The 17798-nt window shown below is 41.6% G+C and overlaps 1 protein-coding gene across 1 annotated transcript in view; it reads left to right on the forward strand.

Moving 5' to 3' along the window:
* WASHC5 (WASH complex subunit 5) overlaps positions 1–17798 on the forward strand; it is a 63880-nt gene that overhangs the window by 11177 nt on the left and 34905 nt on the right. Inside the window, exons 6-10 of the mRNA XM_040979312.1 lie at positions 1790–1982; positions 4500–4652; positions 8124–8237; positions 9376–9547; positions 13639–13766. Of these exons, the coding sequence (XP_040835246.1) occupies positions 1790–1982; positions 4500–4652; positions 8124–8237; positions 9376–9547; positions 13639–13766 (760 nt within the window). The remainder of the gene's footprint in view (positions 1–1789; positions 1983–4499; positions 4653–8123; positions 8238–9375; positions 9548–13638; positions 13767–17798) is intronic.

The following is a 17798-nucleotide window of genomic DNA, read 5'->3' on the forward strand; positions in this document are numbered from 1 at the left end:
TGTGTCCTCCACGATTTATTGATCTCAGCCCCAAACTAGCCTGTTTTCTTTCAGCCCTATCAGTGTGTGAAGCAAGCATCCCCCAGAATACACCACTCATTCCTGTCAGTTTGACCATAAATTTTCTTAATGCTCATATTTTTTAAAATGAAATTGAAGTGGCCATGACTCTATTTCTGAAAATATCTGGAGGAGTAAAAGCAATAAAAAAGACAAATACATTTCTTGGCAGGTCCAGCTGTGAAAGCCTGGCTTTGTCCCTTTGAGGACAACCAGCTTGAGAAACTCCAAGTCAGACTTGTGAAAGAAAGATCCTCTTCAAGTTGAAAGGTCTTTGAGTTTAGTTCAGTGCTTTTGGAGCTTTCTGTTCCATCCCGATTATCGTGGCCATTTGTATCAACTCTACATGGAAAAAGCAACTTACTAGGGGAGAAAAACATCAGTATAGATGCCACGTTAATATTTAAAAAAACAATTTAAAAACATCTATGAAATACAGTCCAGTGTAATGGCCTAGTGATTAAATCCTCATTTTATGGCTGCTGGGATCCCATATGGGGCCAGTTCATGTTCCAGCTGCTGTACTTCCCATCCTGCTCCCAGCTTGTGGCCCAGGAAAGCAGTGGAGGGTGGCCCAAAGCCTTGGGATCTTGCACTCACATGGGAGACCTGTTAGAATCTCCTGGCTCCTGGCTTTGGATCAGCTCAACTCTGGCCACTGTGGCCACTTGAGCACAGAACCAACAGATAGAAAATCTTCCTCTTTGTCTCTCCTCTCTGTAAATCTGCCTTTCCAATAAAAATTAATAAAATATTTTAAAAATAATCGTCAGGCCCAGAGCAGTAACCCAGTGGCTAAAACCCTTACCTTGCACATGCCGGGATCCCATATAGTTGTTGGTTCTAACAGTGGCGGCCCCGCTTCTCACCCAGCTCCATGCACATGGTGTGGGAAGGCAGTCAAGGACAGCCCAAAGCTTCAGAACCCTGCACCTGTGTGGGAGACTCAGAAGAGGCTCCTGACTCCTGCCTTCAGATCAGCTCAGCCCCAACCATTGCAGCCACTTGGGTGTGAATCAGCAGATGGAAGATCTACTTTTCCATCTCTCCTCCTCTCTGCATATCTGACTTTCCAATAAAAATAAATAAATCTGTAAAAATAAACATATAAATAAATACATCTTTACCCCTTCAAAAGAAAATCTGTGAAATGTTAGTTAGGGTTCACCTTGTTATAATCCACAATTCTGAAACCTGAGGAACACTGCAAAAGTGTGCGTACACAGATACCTGCATGGCCCCAGCTGCACAGCACACATCCTAGCTTGTTTCAGAACAACAGTTGATCTCACCTGACATCATTAGGAGTCAAAACCTGCCTGGGATACATGTGATGCTGCATGTAGTCTTCACCATGTCACTTTTCTGAATGCTCAGGCATTCAATAACTGTTGATGTGTTTATCGTGGGATGCCAGGTCAGTCTGTGCCCGAGTATTATATGACATCTACATGTCATGTTATTTTCTTATATTTGAAAAATGCTCTGCTTTGAAACAAATCCAGTTCCAAGAATTTTAGGAAAAGGCTTGTAGACCATCACATAAAAATAATGTCCACCTTCTAAGCCTGCTTTTGAAAATATATTTGAATCTTCAGGATATGAATGGACTGATGGTTGTAGGTTAAACAATACGAAGTCTAGTGATGGAATTCTGGTTTCTGGGATTTTGAGTTCTTAATATGTGCAACTCTTTTGGCCCCTGTTTTCCCTCCTGATCATGATTCAGCGCGGCTCGATCCTCTGCTGACTCCAACGTGGATGATATTTGTAAGCTCCTTCGAAGTACAGGTTATTCCAGCCAACCAGGAGCCAAAAGGCCGCCCAACTACCCTGAGAGCTATTTCCAGAGAGTGCCTGTCAGTGAAACCTTCATCAGTATGGTCATTGGCCGACTGAGATCTGATGATATCTATAACCAGGTAGGAGTTAAGTCTAACAGCTTCACACTTTAAAAGATTTATTTCACTTTCGTCCACAATTGTTCCTTTCCTTCCCTCCTTCCCAAAGACAAAAAGCAGCCAGAAACTATCTTTTTAATCTTTGAATGTTAGCATGTTAGACAGAAAGAATACTAATGTTGGCAGAGTCAGGGGAGAGGATGGGGTTTGAGCTCTGGGAAGGATGTGTTCTTTACACATTCACTGACTGTGGGTGTGAGGGGTTGGAGCTCTGTCACTGAAGAGGCAGGCTGTGATCCACTGGCAGTGAGCTCGAAGCTTGGGTGAAAAGAAACAGAGCAAAGCAGAATGGGCATGGGCTTCAAGCACAGGGTGCTACCCTGACAGCTGCAGCAAGCAACAAAGGAGAATGAGGGCAGTGCGGGCAAAGGCGCAGCCAGAGCTGGGCTGCAGGGTCTCAGCGTTCCAACGATTTCTCACTTTCATCACCAAGATTTGTATCATTCACTTGCATAAATGAATGCCAGAGGAATTTGCCTTTTGGCTGCATCATTTTGAAGAAAGTTATCGTTTTACATATTGTGTATATATTTTATATATTGTATATATATATATAAATGCACAATATATACATATATTTATGTATATATATAAATAAATACATAATATATTTATATTATATAAATAGTATATTTATATACATATTGTGTGTATATATATGTATACACACAATATGTATATAAAGAGTGGAGAGCTGAACCTATGATGACTGGAATATCATTTATCACAGAACAAACTTACTGTATTCAGTTCTTTAGGTAGCCTGTTGTATTTTGTGTATGGTAAGTATGGTTTAGTTTAGTTTGTTGTTTTGAGGTTTTAAAAACAGTCGCAATCTGCTGTGCCCCATGGATACCAGGTCTCGCCATGGCGTTTGCTGTTGCTCAGTGAGGACTCAGTCTAAATCAGCCTTGTAGGGTACCATTTCCACTTGCTAGGACTTGATACCTTTATCCAAGCCTGTGATTGTGAAGTGAAGTAAAAATATCCCATGGTAAAAGTTAAGGCAGAAAAAGCAATAAAGGAATATAGACAGGGAATGCAGGAGGAAAATTTCTTCACTTTATATAAATAAAGAAATAAAGCCTTAAAACTTTACAAATAAAACAATTAAAATATTGGGCAATTATATAGCAAAGTAATATACAGATTAATAAAAGGGAGAAAACTCTAAAACCAAACAAAAAAAAGGCTACCGTTTCCTGTGTTCCCCACAGCAGTCCTGTAAAGAAGATGGCGTTATCCCTGTGTTGCTGTTGAGAAAATAAGACTTAGAGAGCTGCAGTCACATCACTCAGTGCCCGAGCCTCATTTGGATTCAGATCTGTATGAATTCAGAGTCCATGCTAATCTCTCCTCTTGGCATGTTTGTGTCACTGTCTCACTACACCATCTGCCTCTTGGTCTGTTTTGTCTGCATCCTAAGGCAGCGTGCTTCATTTGTCCTTGCCCTTTATTCAAGAGATTCAGCTGTGGTGGTGCAGTGTGTCCACCCCCTTCTCGGTCCTCTACCTCCCCCACCCTTGGCCCTGGCTGATGGGTTAGAGTCCCAGTCTCCAGGTCACTTGGAATTGGACCCAACAAATAGGTTCCACATGTGAGTTTCCCACACTGTGCGAACTTTAGATTTTTCTGGGATAGCCTTATTGAGCCATGTGCCAAGAAGAAAAAGCAGTCTGAAGAGAGATGTTGGCAGCCACATGCGGGAGACATAGGGAGGCATTCTGGTTCCTAGCCCTAGGTACTTCCCGTGCTCTGCTTACTTTCCTGCCCACAGGTTCTGGGAAACTTTGTTGTGTCTGTCCTTAGAATAGTTCCTCCTCTTTCTGCTTGCCATGAATTAAGATGGTATCTGCTCTGTGCAGCCAAAGGTTCTTAATTCACAAGAGGAGCTGGGGAATGGCAATGTTTTAATGACCGAAGAATCAAGAACTCTAAAGCAAATTGAAAAATAAAATGGTATCCGGAAAGTTAAAGAAGGAGGACGTTTTATTTCCTCAAAGAATTATTGAATGAGAGTAATAAAAAAGAAACCATTGAATCCTGTAGGAAATTCCCTTGGGATGATGGTGGCGGTCAAATATCTGAGTGTTCAGAATAGAGAAGAAGTGAGGACATGGCAACACTGAGTAGACTATAAATTCTAAGGAATCATCTGCCATGGGAAAGACACAGAAACGGACAATCAATAGAAGATGCAGGATTAGGACTGGCTTGGTTTGCTTAAAGGAGATTTAGAATTGCAGCAGAGTTGAAAGATGCAAGGAAGAGAATATAGAGAATAGAGTATAGTTAGGTATGAGGAGCAAGATCCTGGTTACCAGTACATGACCTAAGAATTGCTTCCGGTGTGCAGTATCTGACAGATGTTGGCCTTGGAGAATCTGTGCGTCCAAGAATTCAGCAGTTGAATTTGCTTGTGTGTACTCATGCCATGTTACCTACGGCTCCCTCTGTGTGGCTATGTCTGTCTTGCAGGTCTCGGCATATCCCTTGCCTGAGCATCGCAGCACAGCCCTAGCCACCCAAGCCGCCATGCTCTATGTAATTCTCTACTTCGACCCTTCCATCCTTCACAACCAACAAGCAAAAATGAGAGAGATCGTGGATAAGTATTTCCCCGATAACTGGGCAAGTATTAAATACTCATTTTTTTTCAATAGTAAATTTGTCAGTGGGTTGATTTTCCATCGTTTTGACCTTTAACCCAGAAGTCATAAAGTGTAAAACAGCAGAATGCAGAACCACTTTCAAAAAATTATTTTAAGAATGTTAAGAATTTTACAAATCATAATATGAAGGATAAATCAGCCAGCACTTTCCTGAAGAACTTTGTCTTTTTCTTAAAAGGATGAGCTCAGCGTAAAATCATGAATGAGTTATTTTGCTTTAGCTACTGACACTGCATCCAAATTATTGAGGGATTTTTTGATATTTTCTATTTTATGTGTCTATATAATAGAATTTTTCTAGTTTTATATTGAGCTTTATCTGTGCATGATCACGATGACTCTGTTAAGGCTTACATTTCATGACAGGTATGTTTGTTACTTTTAAAATATCATCTCAAAAGTATTAATCCTTAAGGCAATAAAACTGACTTGATGTACCTAATTATATAGAAAGTGATTTTTCCTTGAACAAAGGCACTATGAACTGAAGCACATTTTCGAGTGGCAGATTTTTTTCCATTGCTTACTGCTGAATCACATTAACTAAGAGACCTTCAGTTTACCAGCAGCGCGAGAGCAGCCTGCAGTTTGGGGATGATGATTCCGATGAGCTTGGGGCTGAGAGACCATGTTCCTAAGCTCCATAAATAAAGAAATTTGGACTGTAACACTATCATTGCAAACATGCATATTAGTAAGAAGGGAAGAATCCAGTTCTATGATGCCTGTAAGATATGTACCTAAAAACACAGCCTGGCACAACTAAATATAAGATTAAAAGAAAGATCTAGCAGGCACATGCTAACCAGCAGTACTTTAGTGAGAAAATAACACAATAGAGGATTTAAAAGAAAAATATTATTAGAAAAAAAAAGTAGTAATATTTATGATACTAAAAGGAATAACCCAGCAAAATGAATCAGCAATTACAAATTATGTACCCAATAGCATACTCAGAATACAAAAAGTAAACTTGTGAACTCACAAGGGAAAATGGACGACACCATAATCATGAAAATTTTCCAAACACTTCTATGTCTATTTCTGCTCTGCCAGAAATACACGATAGATCTTTCATATATGCTGGAAAAGGATATATATGAAAATTGAATATGTACAAGTATTAGATTATGAAGGAATTCAGTGTGATTTTTAACATTGATTGCCTACAGATTGCATTCTCTTATTGTGATGCAATCAAGCAACAAACTAGGAGCGGGTATTTGGTACAGTGGTTCAGCTGGCACTTGGAAGGCATTTGGCCAATAGCAGAGTGCCTTGATTCCTATCCCAGCTCTGCTCCTTATTCAGGCTCCCTGCTGATGTGCACTAGGGTGAGCACCAGACACACCCAAGCACCTGAGTCCCTGACCCCCACATGGAAGACCCAGGTTAAGCTTCAGTCTCAGCTATTGCTGGCTTTGGGGGAGTGAGCCAACAGATAGAAAATCTCTTTCACTCTCTTTGTTTCTGCCTTTCAAATTATTTAGATAGATATAGATATAGATATAGATATAGATATAGATATAGATATAGATATAGATATAGATATAGATATATCATGTTAAGCCAGAATTAATTTTTTTTTAATTTTGGGAGGAAACTCAAAGAGCCTTTTTTGTGTTAAGAAGAAAATAATAATATAAATTGAAAACTCATTTAGAGTTGCCTGGTATCAAAGTGCTACACCAGAAAACCTGTGAAAAGTGACTAATAATATTCTGAAAGAGAAGGTATAACCTTGAATACATTTAGTTGAAAAAGAAGAAAGATTAAAAATAAATGAGCCCAAAATTAAGCTCAAAAGGTCAGAATAAAATAAGGGAACTCAATATAAATATGTGAGCAGAAATTTATTGAGCTCCAGAAAAAGAAAATAAGACAAAATCAATTCAGCCCGGAGGTGGTTTATGGAAAGTCATAGAATAGGTACATAGTGAGACTGATGAAAATCGAAAAGATGAGCGTACAAAATTATATTAAGTTTGAAAAAAGAAGCCCTTGATACAACAACTATGTTTCAAAGTTATAAGAAAACCTGTGATAAACTTGGCCAGCACATTTGAGAACTCAGACTGGATCATTTTCCTAAAAATACAAGCTACCAATTTGCCTCAACAAGAAAAAGGAAACATGGCATAGACAAAAAACATTGAGTAAAATTCATGATCAAATCTTATCATCAATTGATTAGTCCATTTCCACACACCAAAACAAAAACAAATGGAGGGAAGGAATGGAAAGGGAAGGGCGCAAGGAAGGAAGTCCGCAAAGCCACAGGATTTCACAGGGAAACGGAGCAGAACTTCAGGTGGCGAATAACCCTAGGCTCCTAGAAGCTGAAGAGGCACATAAAGGGCAGTCCAGGGATTCTCACTGTGTGACCTGGGGAAGCCTTTAAGGGATCCGTGAGATCAAATCTGTTTTCCTAATGATGCGAAGTCGTTCTCTGCCCTTTCGCTCCCACTTTGTGCCCAGTTTATGTTGCATTCCCAGAAGCCTGGTGACAAACAGTAGTAGCACAGCAGACTAAAAAGCACAAAGCAATAGTATCAGCCGGCTTTTTTCAATTAAGCCAGGCATTACAGATTTCAAAGAGATGTCAGTGATTCCACATGTATCAAAACAAAAAGTTTTTTATTTAACTTTGTGGTTTTTTACAGCATTAAAAATGATAGCAGGTGATGGATTTATTATTATCATAAATGCATTGATAGTTTTGAAATTTACAAGTGTTAACCTGCAGTGTGAAACTAATAGGTATAACTGGCATTTTTAGTATAGATCTGTTATTTCTGTTTGGAAGGCAGATTTTACTGAGAGAGAAGAGATAAAGAGAGACGGCTTCAGTGGCCAGAGATGATTTGATTGAAGCTGCACCAGTAGACTCTTCCGGGTTGCCCACACGGGTACAGGGTCTCAAGGACTTGGGCCACCCTTTGTTGCTTTCCCCAACCATAAATAGGGAGCTGAAATGGAAGCTGAGCAGCAGGTATACAAATAGGTACCCATATGGGATGCTGGCATGACAGGACAGAGGATTAGTGTGCCGTGCCACCACACCAGCCCCATAACTCACATTTTTAAGGCAGTGATTTTTGAGAGTGTAAAGCCTAACATTACATTGTAAGCCTCTGTCCTAATCTCTGCTTTCTGCTCCCATTCATTTCCATCATCTAAGAAACTAACAGGAGTTTGAAAGGAAATCCTTGTTGCATTTCATTTTGCATGATTAACAACCTTGACATTTCTGTTCTGAAGGGTTTGTGTGGAAGAACATTTAACTCTATATTTGGGAAATCCTGGTTTGTTTTTTTATTTTTCCATTGGAATGAAGTTTAACCTTGAAGGAGTAGACAGTGCTTTCCCAGACCTTGGCGTTGAAAGGCTAAGTATTTGATAAGTTCTACATGAATGTCTCTTCTTTCAGGTCATTAGCATTTACATGGGGATCACCATTAACCTGGCAGATGCTTGGGAACCTTACAAAGCTGCCAAAACCGCTTTAAACAACACCCTGGACCTTGCAAATGTCAAGGAACAGGTAGGTCCTGTCTAATCAGGAAGAATCCTCTAATAATGACAAGTTTAATTGACGAGATCGGCCATGTGCTAAATGGATTCCCCATGGAATTTAAGGAGCTCACATGGACATGTTAAGGCAAGTGAGTTTTATATAGAAGAATGAGATAAATGCTGCATTTTCAGCATTTATACATGTATGAGTTGGAGACTCGGGTCCTAAGGACATTTTAGTACTCTGAGATCAATCAGTATGGCATTTAAATACCACATCCTTATGTGCAGAGCTCGTTCCACCATCACCTGAAATCAGTACTTTTTATTATCCTTATGATAAATGCTGAAGATAGTAACTGAATGTACATACAGTGCCTGGTGTCTGAAATTCAAATTTATAACTTCCGGTATGATATATCAGCAACAAGACTCAAGTCCTGCATCTTAGAGTTTGGATACCACAGAATTGCCTCAGAAACACTCATCATGTTTTATTCAAATCAGTTGAATTCTATAAATAATGTACGAATTCATTCCAACATTGGCACACCTCCTAGAAATGTATTAGAGGAAGTGGAACTTCCATATTTATCAATATCGGAACATTAATTTTTTATCACTAAAATTCTCTTCCAAAATTGCAATTCTGTGCCGGTGACATTTTCAGAAGTTTCTTGATCTAAACTCATTTGACTTAGTTAATGATGTTTATATTGTACTGTTGCTTTAGCAAAATAGAATGAAGGAACATCCAGGAAATTGATTTGAAAATTCAGTTACAAATATTTTGATGTAAATTTCTGTCAAGCTGTCATTTGACTCTGGAAGTCTGGTCTTTTAAATGTTTCTGCTCTGTCCTGCCTTCTTTGTCAACATATTACCAAGAACAGGCAATTTAACTTCTGGGTTTTTGGGGTTTGTTTGTTTGTTTGTTTGTTTTTCCATATAAGTTAAGAATAGAACAGATCTGAGCAACCACCTGATCTGGTTCTTCATTTAACACCAAAAGAAGTGTATTGATATACAGAGAATAACCCCAAAGTCACACACTGGGATTTAGTCTAGGTCAAATATTCTATAGGTTATAAATGGTACTATTGGCCAAGGGTTTCATTTGAAGATGTGTATTTTTAAATGTAATTCAAGGCTTTGATCTCTCCAAGGCCAGCAGATATGCTACAGTCAGGGAAAGAGTGCACGCTCAAGTACAGCAGTTTCTGAAAGAAGGTTATTTAAGAGAAGAGCTTGTTCTGGACACAATCCCAAGGCTTCTGAACTGCCTGAGAGACTGCAATGTTGCCATCCGCTGGCTCATGCTGCACACTGCCGACTCAGGTAACATGCAGTGGGAGAGGAGGGGTGGTCCCTGTGTTGTTCCATACAAACACTCTCAGAATGTTGAAGGTCTGTGGCAAGATATGAAGTATTTTAGCAGGGAGGAACCCTTGCATGCAAATCAAGGTCCTTTTTAAGACTGATCATTTTTGTTTCAACTTAGAAGCAGCCTCGTTGTGCAGCTCTGTTCACTAAGGCTCTGTTACGTGCTGGGGATTCGAAGGATGTTTAGCTGTTAGGTGCTCAAGGGGTTTGTCAATGATCGGACTGAGGAGATCTACGGTAGACAGAATAATGCCTCCCAACAGCCTCCTGCAAAGATGCCCATGTGCGAGTAGACCCTGGAACACATAGATGTCTCACAGTAAATGGCAGAGGGGATAACGTTGACAACAGCCAGAATTCAAATCAGAGGATGATCCTGGATGCTCCCAATGGACCCAGTGACATCACAGGGGCCCTTAAATTGGGAACACAGAAGCAAAAATGTCAGAAGCCATGAGACGGCATTGTGCACAGAAATTCACCTGGCATGGCCAGCCTTCAGCCTCGAGGGCGCCCAGCCAGAGAGGACAGGTAGCCTTTGAAGACTGAACATGGCAAGAAAACAGACCTTTCCCTGAGTTTCCAGACCTGACAGTTTGGTTCCAGCACAGTAAACCCTGTTGCAGGTTCCTCGCCTTTGGGACTGAGAGAATAAATCTGTGCCATGTTAAAGCATTTCGTCGGTAGCATTCGTTACAGCAGCCAGAGAAAGCTAGTACAGTGTCCAAGGCAAATAATACCACAAAGTTTTAAATCGTGTCACTGATCTGTTTTTAATCAGTTGCATGTCTTTTTCATCATCTCTGGTTCTAATTTGAAGAATTTATTATGTCAGCTCAGCTTATAATGTTCTTTTTACCAAAAGTCATGCCTTACCCAAGCATAAAAACAGCCAAAACCCAGGCTCTGTCGTGTTGTAACAGTGGCTGTGGTTTTCTGGTGACTCAGCCTCATCCGTTCCCCACGGCCAGTTCAGCGACAGCCTCAGCTTGCCAGAGGTTCAAGCTGTTGTCTTTAACCCCATCTGTGTTCCAATTTTGTGTCTGGCAATTGGCCTAATTGCACAAGGTCATGATTTACCAGAAACAAATGACTTGCCTATCTGGGCATGAGTTAGCATGGAAAAAGTTACTGTTACTTTGCTCTTGGGGTGTTTCCCTTATGGTGTACAAAAAGGCAGGCGCACTCTCGGATTGCCTCCTGTTAACCAATTGGAAATGTTTTAGCCAGGCTCAGGATGGATCATCCACAGTGCTGGCAGCTGTTACGGAAGCACTCTTGGAGACCACAGTGGATTCTCAGAGCTAGCCCACTACTGATGTCTCACCCCGAGAATACCACTGAGTCAGGATGTGTTTCCTCAATTGCCTGGGTCGGAATTGTTTTTTTCCAGTAGTTTGTTTGGGATTTGGGGTTTTTGTTTGTTTTGTTTTGTTTTGTTTTGTTTTGTTTTGTTTTAAGATTTATCTATTTGGGGGCTGGTGCAATGGCTTAACTGGCTAATATTAGACTTCCAAGTGCCGGCCTCCCTAATGAGTACTGGTTTGTGTCCCAGCTGCTGCACTTCGGACCCAGCTCCCTACTTGTGGCCTGGAAAGGCAGTAGAGGACGGCCCAAGTGTTTAGGACCCTGTACACATGTTGAAGACCTGGAAGAAGCTCCTGGCACCTGTCTTTGGATCAGCTCCACTCCAGCCATTGTGGGCATTTGAGGAGTGAACCAGTAAATGGAAGATCTTTGTCTCTGTATCTCCTCTCTGTAAATTTCTCTTTCCACTAAAAACAGACAAATCTTTAAAAAAAAAAAAATTTAAAGATGATCTTCATTGGAAAGGCAAATTTTATAGAGAGAAAAGAAGAGATAGAGAGGTCTTGCATCCACTTATTCACTCTCCAAATGGCCACAGTAGTCAGAGCTGAGCTGAGCTAATCCAGCGCTGGCAGTCAGGAGCCTCCTTCCGGTTTCCCACATGCTGCAGGGTCCAAGAATTTAGGCCAGCCTCCATTTATTTCCCAGGCAACAAGCAGAGAGTGGTATTTGAAGTGGAGCAGCCGGGTCACAAACTGGCACCTGTATGAGATGTCAGTACCACAGGGTAGAGGATTAGTGTGCTGTGCTACCACACCAGCACCTTCAGTCTGAATTCTATAAAGGGACAGATATGAAAGAGATCATCAGGCTCTGAAAGCTTTGAAATCAAACTGGTTTGTAACGAGGAACTGCATATTAATACACATTGAAGAATACAGAGTATTTTATTTGTCCACGAACTTGATACTTATGTCCCCTATTTAGGAAAGAAAACAAATTCATGTCAGAAGGTTTCTGGTGGAATAAGAATTACCATAAATATGATTGAGCTTCTACATTTGTCCTCTGTGGTTTTTTGAGTAGACATAAACAATATTAAGGAGAAGTTCTCTAAACGCAATCAATGTCACCAGTTCCATTATATTTTGTGGAGAGTGTGTGCGAAACCAGCACCGTGCAGTTTCCCGTGATACTAAGCCCCTTCTCCATGTTGTCAGGAGTCTCCTCTTGATGGACTTTTCAGATATCAGTTTGCACTTGACCCTCCTATATCCTTCCATACCCTTCCATATCCACTGAGTCAACCAACCACAGATGATGAAAATCATTCAGAAAAAGGAAATTGATCTGAACTGATTTTTTTTTCCTCTCGTTATTCTCTAAACATCTGTATACAGTAGCAATTCACATTACAGCAGGTATTGTAAGTAAACTAGCTGATCAATTAAATCAAGATACCCGAGGTTTTGTTCCTGGGTTGATCACTGCCTAATTTTGTGACCGTGGCATACTTGCCTTAAGCTCTGTGTACCTGGATAGTAAGCAATCCTGAAATCTCTGAGAATCTGCCATCTTGTCAGTCTTTTACAAGCAAGTAGAAGGAAAGCCACCAGTCTGGTCCTTCCTTTTTGGAGATGCCATGTCTTTGTGCGTGTCCTGTGTCTGTCATGTCGGAGAGTCTCCAGGACCACCAGAACATCCATGATCCCTTAGCGGCCTCAGCAGGCTACAGCTTCCAGCCACAGCTTATTCCAACAGAAGGAGAAAAAGCCAAAGCAGTCATGGACAAAGGCACATGGGGTGAAGTGTGGAGGAAGCAGAGCGCCATCAGCCAGAGTCCACCTTCTGCAGAGTGACACTGGCTACACCAAGTCCCACACAATGAAATGTGGTGACATGTGTGAAATGTAGCTAGCCTGGAACATCACAACCTCCCAGGATATTTGTTTGGAGCTGATCACATTAGCAGTCTCTTCCTGGGCCATACCAAAATGTTTAAGCCCCCAAAATTAAAGCAAATGTTCTAAATGAACTCCATGGCTTATACAGTTAAAATATACTCTTGTCGGTTCTCAAAATGAGAAGAGATCTTCCCAAAATGTATGATCTCCCAAGCCAACCTTGCAAACAGGCCTTTCCAGGGATAACGATCTCAGGCCTGCCTGTTCACAATGGAGTGGCAAGGGAACCAAAGTGCTTTAAATGAAAGTTGACTCCAACAGGACCAGGGAGCCTACCCACTCGTGAAATGCACCAGCAAGCCCTGCCCATCCATGAAGGGCAGTGAATATAGACCACTCCCAAAATGCTTGCAAAATTTGGAAACTGTGCTGTAAGGCTTGTCTTTTTTTCATCCAACACTGTTTTTGAGGTTGACATCTTACATCAGATTCAATTGTCATTTAACAATTCATTTGTGTTCCGTAGCACAGAGGTCCTACGTTTCACCACCTGTTACTGATATATCACCTGTTACTGATACATCACCTGTTACTGATACATCACCTGTTACTGATACATCACCTCTTACTGATACATCACCTCTTACTGATACATCACCTCTTACTGATACATCACCTCTTACTGATGCACACTTGTTTGCTTATCACTTTGGATGCTCATGAGTGGTGGAATACCCAGACTGGAGGAAATTGTTTATTTCACACTTCATCTTGTTTTGTAGATATTTTCTACATGTTTAATAAGAAGCTAACTCTCTTCGCCCTCATTTCTAGCCTGTGATCCAAACAACAAACGCCTCCGTCAAATCAAGGATCAGATTCTAACAGACTCCAGGTACAACCCCAAGATCCTCTTCCAGTTGCTGTTGGATACTGCACAGTTTGAGTTTATACTGAAAGAGGTAAAAACGTTGCATAAATAATCAAAGTCTTCCTTTTTTATGCTTAAAAATATTTTTCAAAACTGGGGTTTAGTTGTTATATCTCTGGATAAGGGACAGGGTACAGATTTTGGTGATGTGAGACAGTTCTTACAGAAAAGAACTAGATTAAATGTTCACCTGGCATTTAGGACCTACTGCCATTGAGGATATGGTGATGGAGAAAAGGGCATAAAACTGGAAGTGATAGTTTCGTAAAGAACACGCATGTCAAACAGAAGATCATGCAAAGCGTGTGAGATAGAGGCTGCTGACCTAGCCTGCAAAACTTTCAGAAGAGAAGCGAGAGGCTCTGAAGGGGTTTGCAGAAAGGATGTCAGAGTTAGCACGGCAAACTAAGGAGTGTGCTGGAGAACATTCTAAGGAAGGTAAAGCATGTCTGAGTCCTCTTGCTGGGGAACAGAAGATTTACTCAAACCCTGCAAGGGTTTTTGTCTTTATTCTAGAGAAGAGGGTTTTAAGTAGGGTGTGTGACTTGTATTTGAACAATTTCATCTTAGGGACTTTGAGGAATCCAAGTTCTCTGAAGGAAAATTCTGAACTTCATTATAGCTCCCTTTAAAGAGGTCTCTGTGGGCATAATGACAGTGGATACCCAGATAGTGGATGCCCAGCTGCTGTAGCCAGTGCCCTTGGCTGTTTACACAGGGGACCCAGGAACTAGTCCTGGTCATTAATGGCATTTAGAACCAACCCTTACCTTGCCTCAGTCTTGTCAACATTGTAGAAGATGTTTCTTACCCTTCTGGGTTCATATCAAAAAACTTAGATGTTACTGAGTAGCATAATGTCAATTTATGTGCTCAGCCTTTGCAGTGGTTTTTTTTTTTTTTTTTTTTTTTAATTTTTCAGTGACTTGTTTTTGTGTAATTTTATAAGAGCAGAGAAATTCTACCCCTTTTGAACTCTCTAGTATTTGTGATATTTTCTTTCTGGGTGCCTACTCTATTCCTAGCTTGGTGTAGGAATCATAAAATGAAGCAGGCCTGTCCATGGCAGCCACGATTCCTCAGGATAGAGGGGAAGAAAGACACAGTAGCCCAAGATGGGAAGCCAGGAAACAGCACAGCACAAGAACCTAATGTATCATTAGTTCACAGATAGGCAATGTCTGCACAAGATCATTTGATCTGACTCTGCCAAGGCAACTGCAGGCAGCACTCACAGGTGAACAAATCTATAGCAAATTCATTTTTAAGTTGATAGTTCTGCATGGCCCTTGAATGATGTAAGTATTCAAATAACCCTTGGTAGAAAAAGAGTTTCCCAATTCAGTGATTGATCCAGGCAAAACTGGATTTTTTTTATGAGTTATTTATCAGCAAGGCAGACTTACAGAGAGAGAAAGAGGAAGATCTTTCATCTGCCGGTTCACTCCTCAAATGGCCACAACGACCAGAGCTGAGCTGATTCAAAGCCAGGAGCTTCTTCTGGGTCTCCTACAAGGGTACAGGGTCCCAGGGCTTTGGGTCATCCTCTACTGCTTTCCCAGGCCACAAAAAGGGAGCTGGATGGGTAGTGGAACAGCTGAAACATAAACCAACACCCGTATAGGATACTGATGCTTGCAGGTGAAGGATTAGTCAGTTGAGCCATTGTGCCAGCCTCAAAACTGGCATTTCTGAGGCAAATAAAAGCTAAGTGAAAGAAAAAAAATCTCCTGACCACAGCTGTGTCATGACTCACAACGCCAGGCACCTAAGAATTCTGTTTTTACTGCAGTGTTTAGAATCAGGACAGGTCTAAGGCATTGGACGGACCAAGCCCACATTTCTTTCTTTTTTTTTTAAATTAATTAATTTATTTATTTATTTATTGGAAAGTCAGATATACAGAGAGGAGAGACAGAGAGGAAAATCTTCCTCCCGATGATTCACGCCCCAAGTGAGCGCAACGGCCAATGCTATGCCGATCCGAAGCCAGGAGCCAGGAACTTCTTCCAGGTCTCCCACGCGGGTGCAGGATCCCAAAACTTTGGGCCATCCTCGACTGTTTTCCCAGGCCACAAGCAGGTAGCTGGATGGGAAGTGGAGTTGCTGGGATTAGAACCGGCGCCCATATGGGATCCTGGCACATTCAAGGTGAGGACACTAGCCACTAGGTCACACCGCCAGGCCCAAATCCTCATTTCTAATCATGATTGTTCAATAGAAGACAAAGGAGCCCTGACTCATTGTTAGAAATTTTCTTAAAGAAATTAAAAGGGGGGCCCGGCATAATAGCCTAGTGGATAAAGTCCTCACTTTGAACACATTGGGATCCCATATGGGAGCTGGTTCTAATCCCATTGGCCCTGCTTCCTATTCAGCTCCCTGCCTGTGGCCTGGGAAAGCAGCAGAAGATAACCCAAAGCTTTGGGACCCTGCACCCATGTGGGAGACCCAGAAGAAGCTCCTGGCTCCTGGCTTCGAATTGGCTCACCTCCAGCCATTGTGGCCGCTTGGGAAGTGAATCCTTGGATGGAAGATCTTCCTCTCTGTCTCTCCTCCTCTCTGTAAATCTGACTTTCCAATAAAAGTAAATAAATCAAAAATAAAATTTTTAAAGACGCCTGGCACAGTAGCCTAGTGGCTAAAGTCTTGCATTGTATGTGCTGGGATCCGATATGAGCATCGTGGCTACTTGCAGAGTGAATCAGTGATGGAAGATCTTCCCTTGCTGTCTCTCTTCCTCACTATATTTCTGCCTTTCAAATAAAAATAAATAAATTTTTTAAAATAAATAAAAATTTAAAAGACTTATTTATTTATTTGACTGAGAGAATGAGCAAGAGAAGGAGGGACAAAGAGAAAGCCATGTTTTTGCTTTACTGCTTAACTCCCCAAATGACCGCAACAGCCAGGTCCAGGGACCAGGAAGTCCACCCTGCCTTCAACATGGGCGGAAATGACTCATGTGCTTGAACCGTCTTCTCTGCCCTCCCCAGTGCGTTAGCAAGAAGCTAGACCGGAAGCAGAATAGCCAGGACTCGAACCAGTGCTCTGCTGTAGGATGCTGGTGTCACAGACCGACTTAAGCTGCTGCAACACAAGGCTGGATCTTTGTCAAAGGCTTTCAAGAAGAGAAGGCTCAGCTAGAAAGGAAGGAGTCAGCATGAGGAGGGATGGAGAAGGGGCAGCATGCAATTGAGGAAGTAAGAAAGGAGACAGGCACAAGTCAAAAACCATGAAAGCGGGCTGCCAAAAGGGAGGCTTCTTCTCAGAGGAAGGAGGTTGAGCTAGACGGCTCACTGCCTCAATCTTTTATTGGAATGCTTGAGGAGTCAACTTACAGAAGTTGGTGTGGCACAGACAGTATAGCTCAGTCCCACTTTGGTGCTAACCAGCCCATGCTTGATGATCAGGAAGCAGCAGTGTGACCCAAGTGCAGAAGGCAGTACGTGACTGCCTTAACGATACCTTAAAGCACGCCATCCTGTGGCCTTGAACCATTGCCCAACTGCAAACCCTCACTCAGCCTTGGTCTCCACCACCTGCAGTCTGTGAGCTCAAGATTCCAGACATAGTCTGTCCTGCTCTTCTTTGTCAAGCAATGTTTTACAAGCTGCCTGCTCAATATAAACTGAGAAAAGAAATATTATATTTAAATGTCTGCTATTTTAGCATGATTGTTTAGCCTATATTTCCTCTTCTATGGCCACTGCAAACTTTTGCTAGAATCACTTTCTGATTTTCCTGTAAACAAGTTATTGGACCTGTGTTTCTCCTAATCTTGAAGTGATTGCAAATTTCCTGGGTCTAGGACCTTCCTCTCCTCAACATAGAGAACCTTGGAGTGCAGTGAAATTGGGCTTGAAGACCCTTGGTCTGCGGTGACAGTCTCTGGGGGACTTTGTGTTGGTGTTTTGCCATCATTTAAATGCCCTTGCTTAATGCCTGGCACTGAGAAAGACAGGGCAGACTGTAAATTATCCTCACTGTTCCTTAGCCTCGTACTTAATGTCACTTCATTGATCAGCAATCATGGCTGGATCGCCAAGATTCCTCTCCCAAA

Source organism: Ochotona curzoniae, unplaced genomic scaffold (genome assembly GCF_017591425.1).
Source record: "Ochotona curzoniae isolate NIBS_2020 unplaced genomic scaffold, NIBS_Ocur_1.0 contig_3190, whole genome shotgun sequence".
NCBI classification, from domain to species: domain Eukaryota; kingdom Metazoa; phylum Chordata; class Mammalia; order Lagomorpha; family Ochotonidae; genus Ochotona; species Ochotona curzoniae.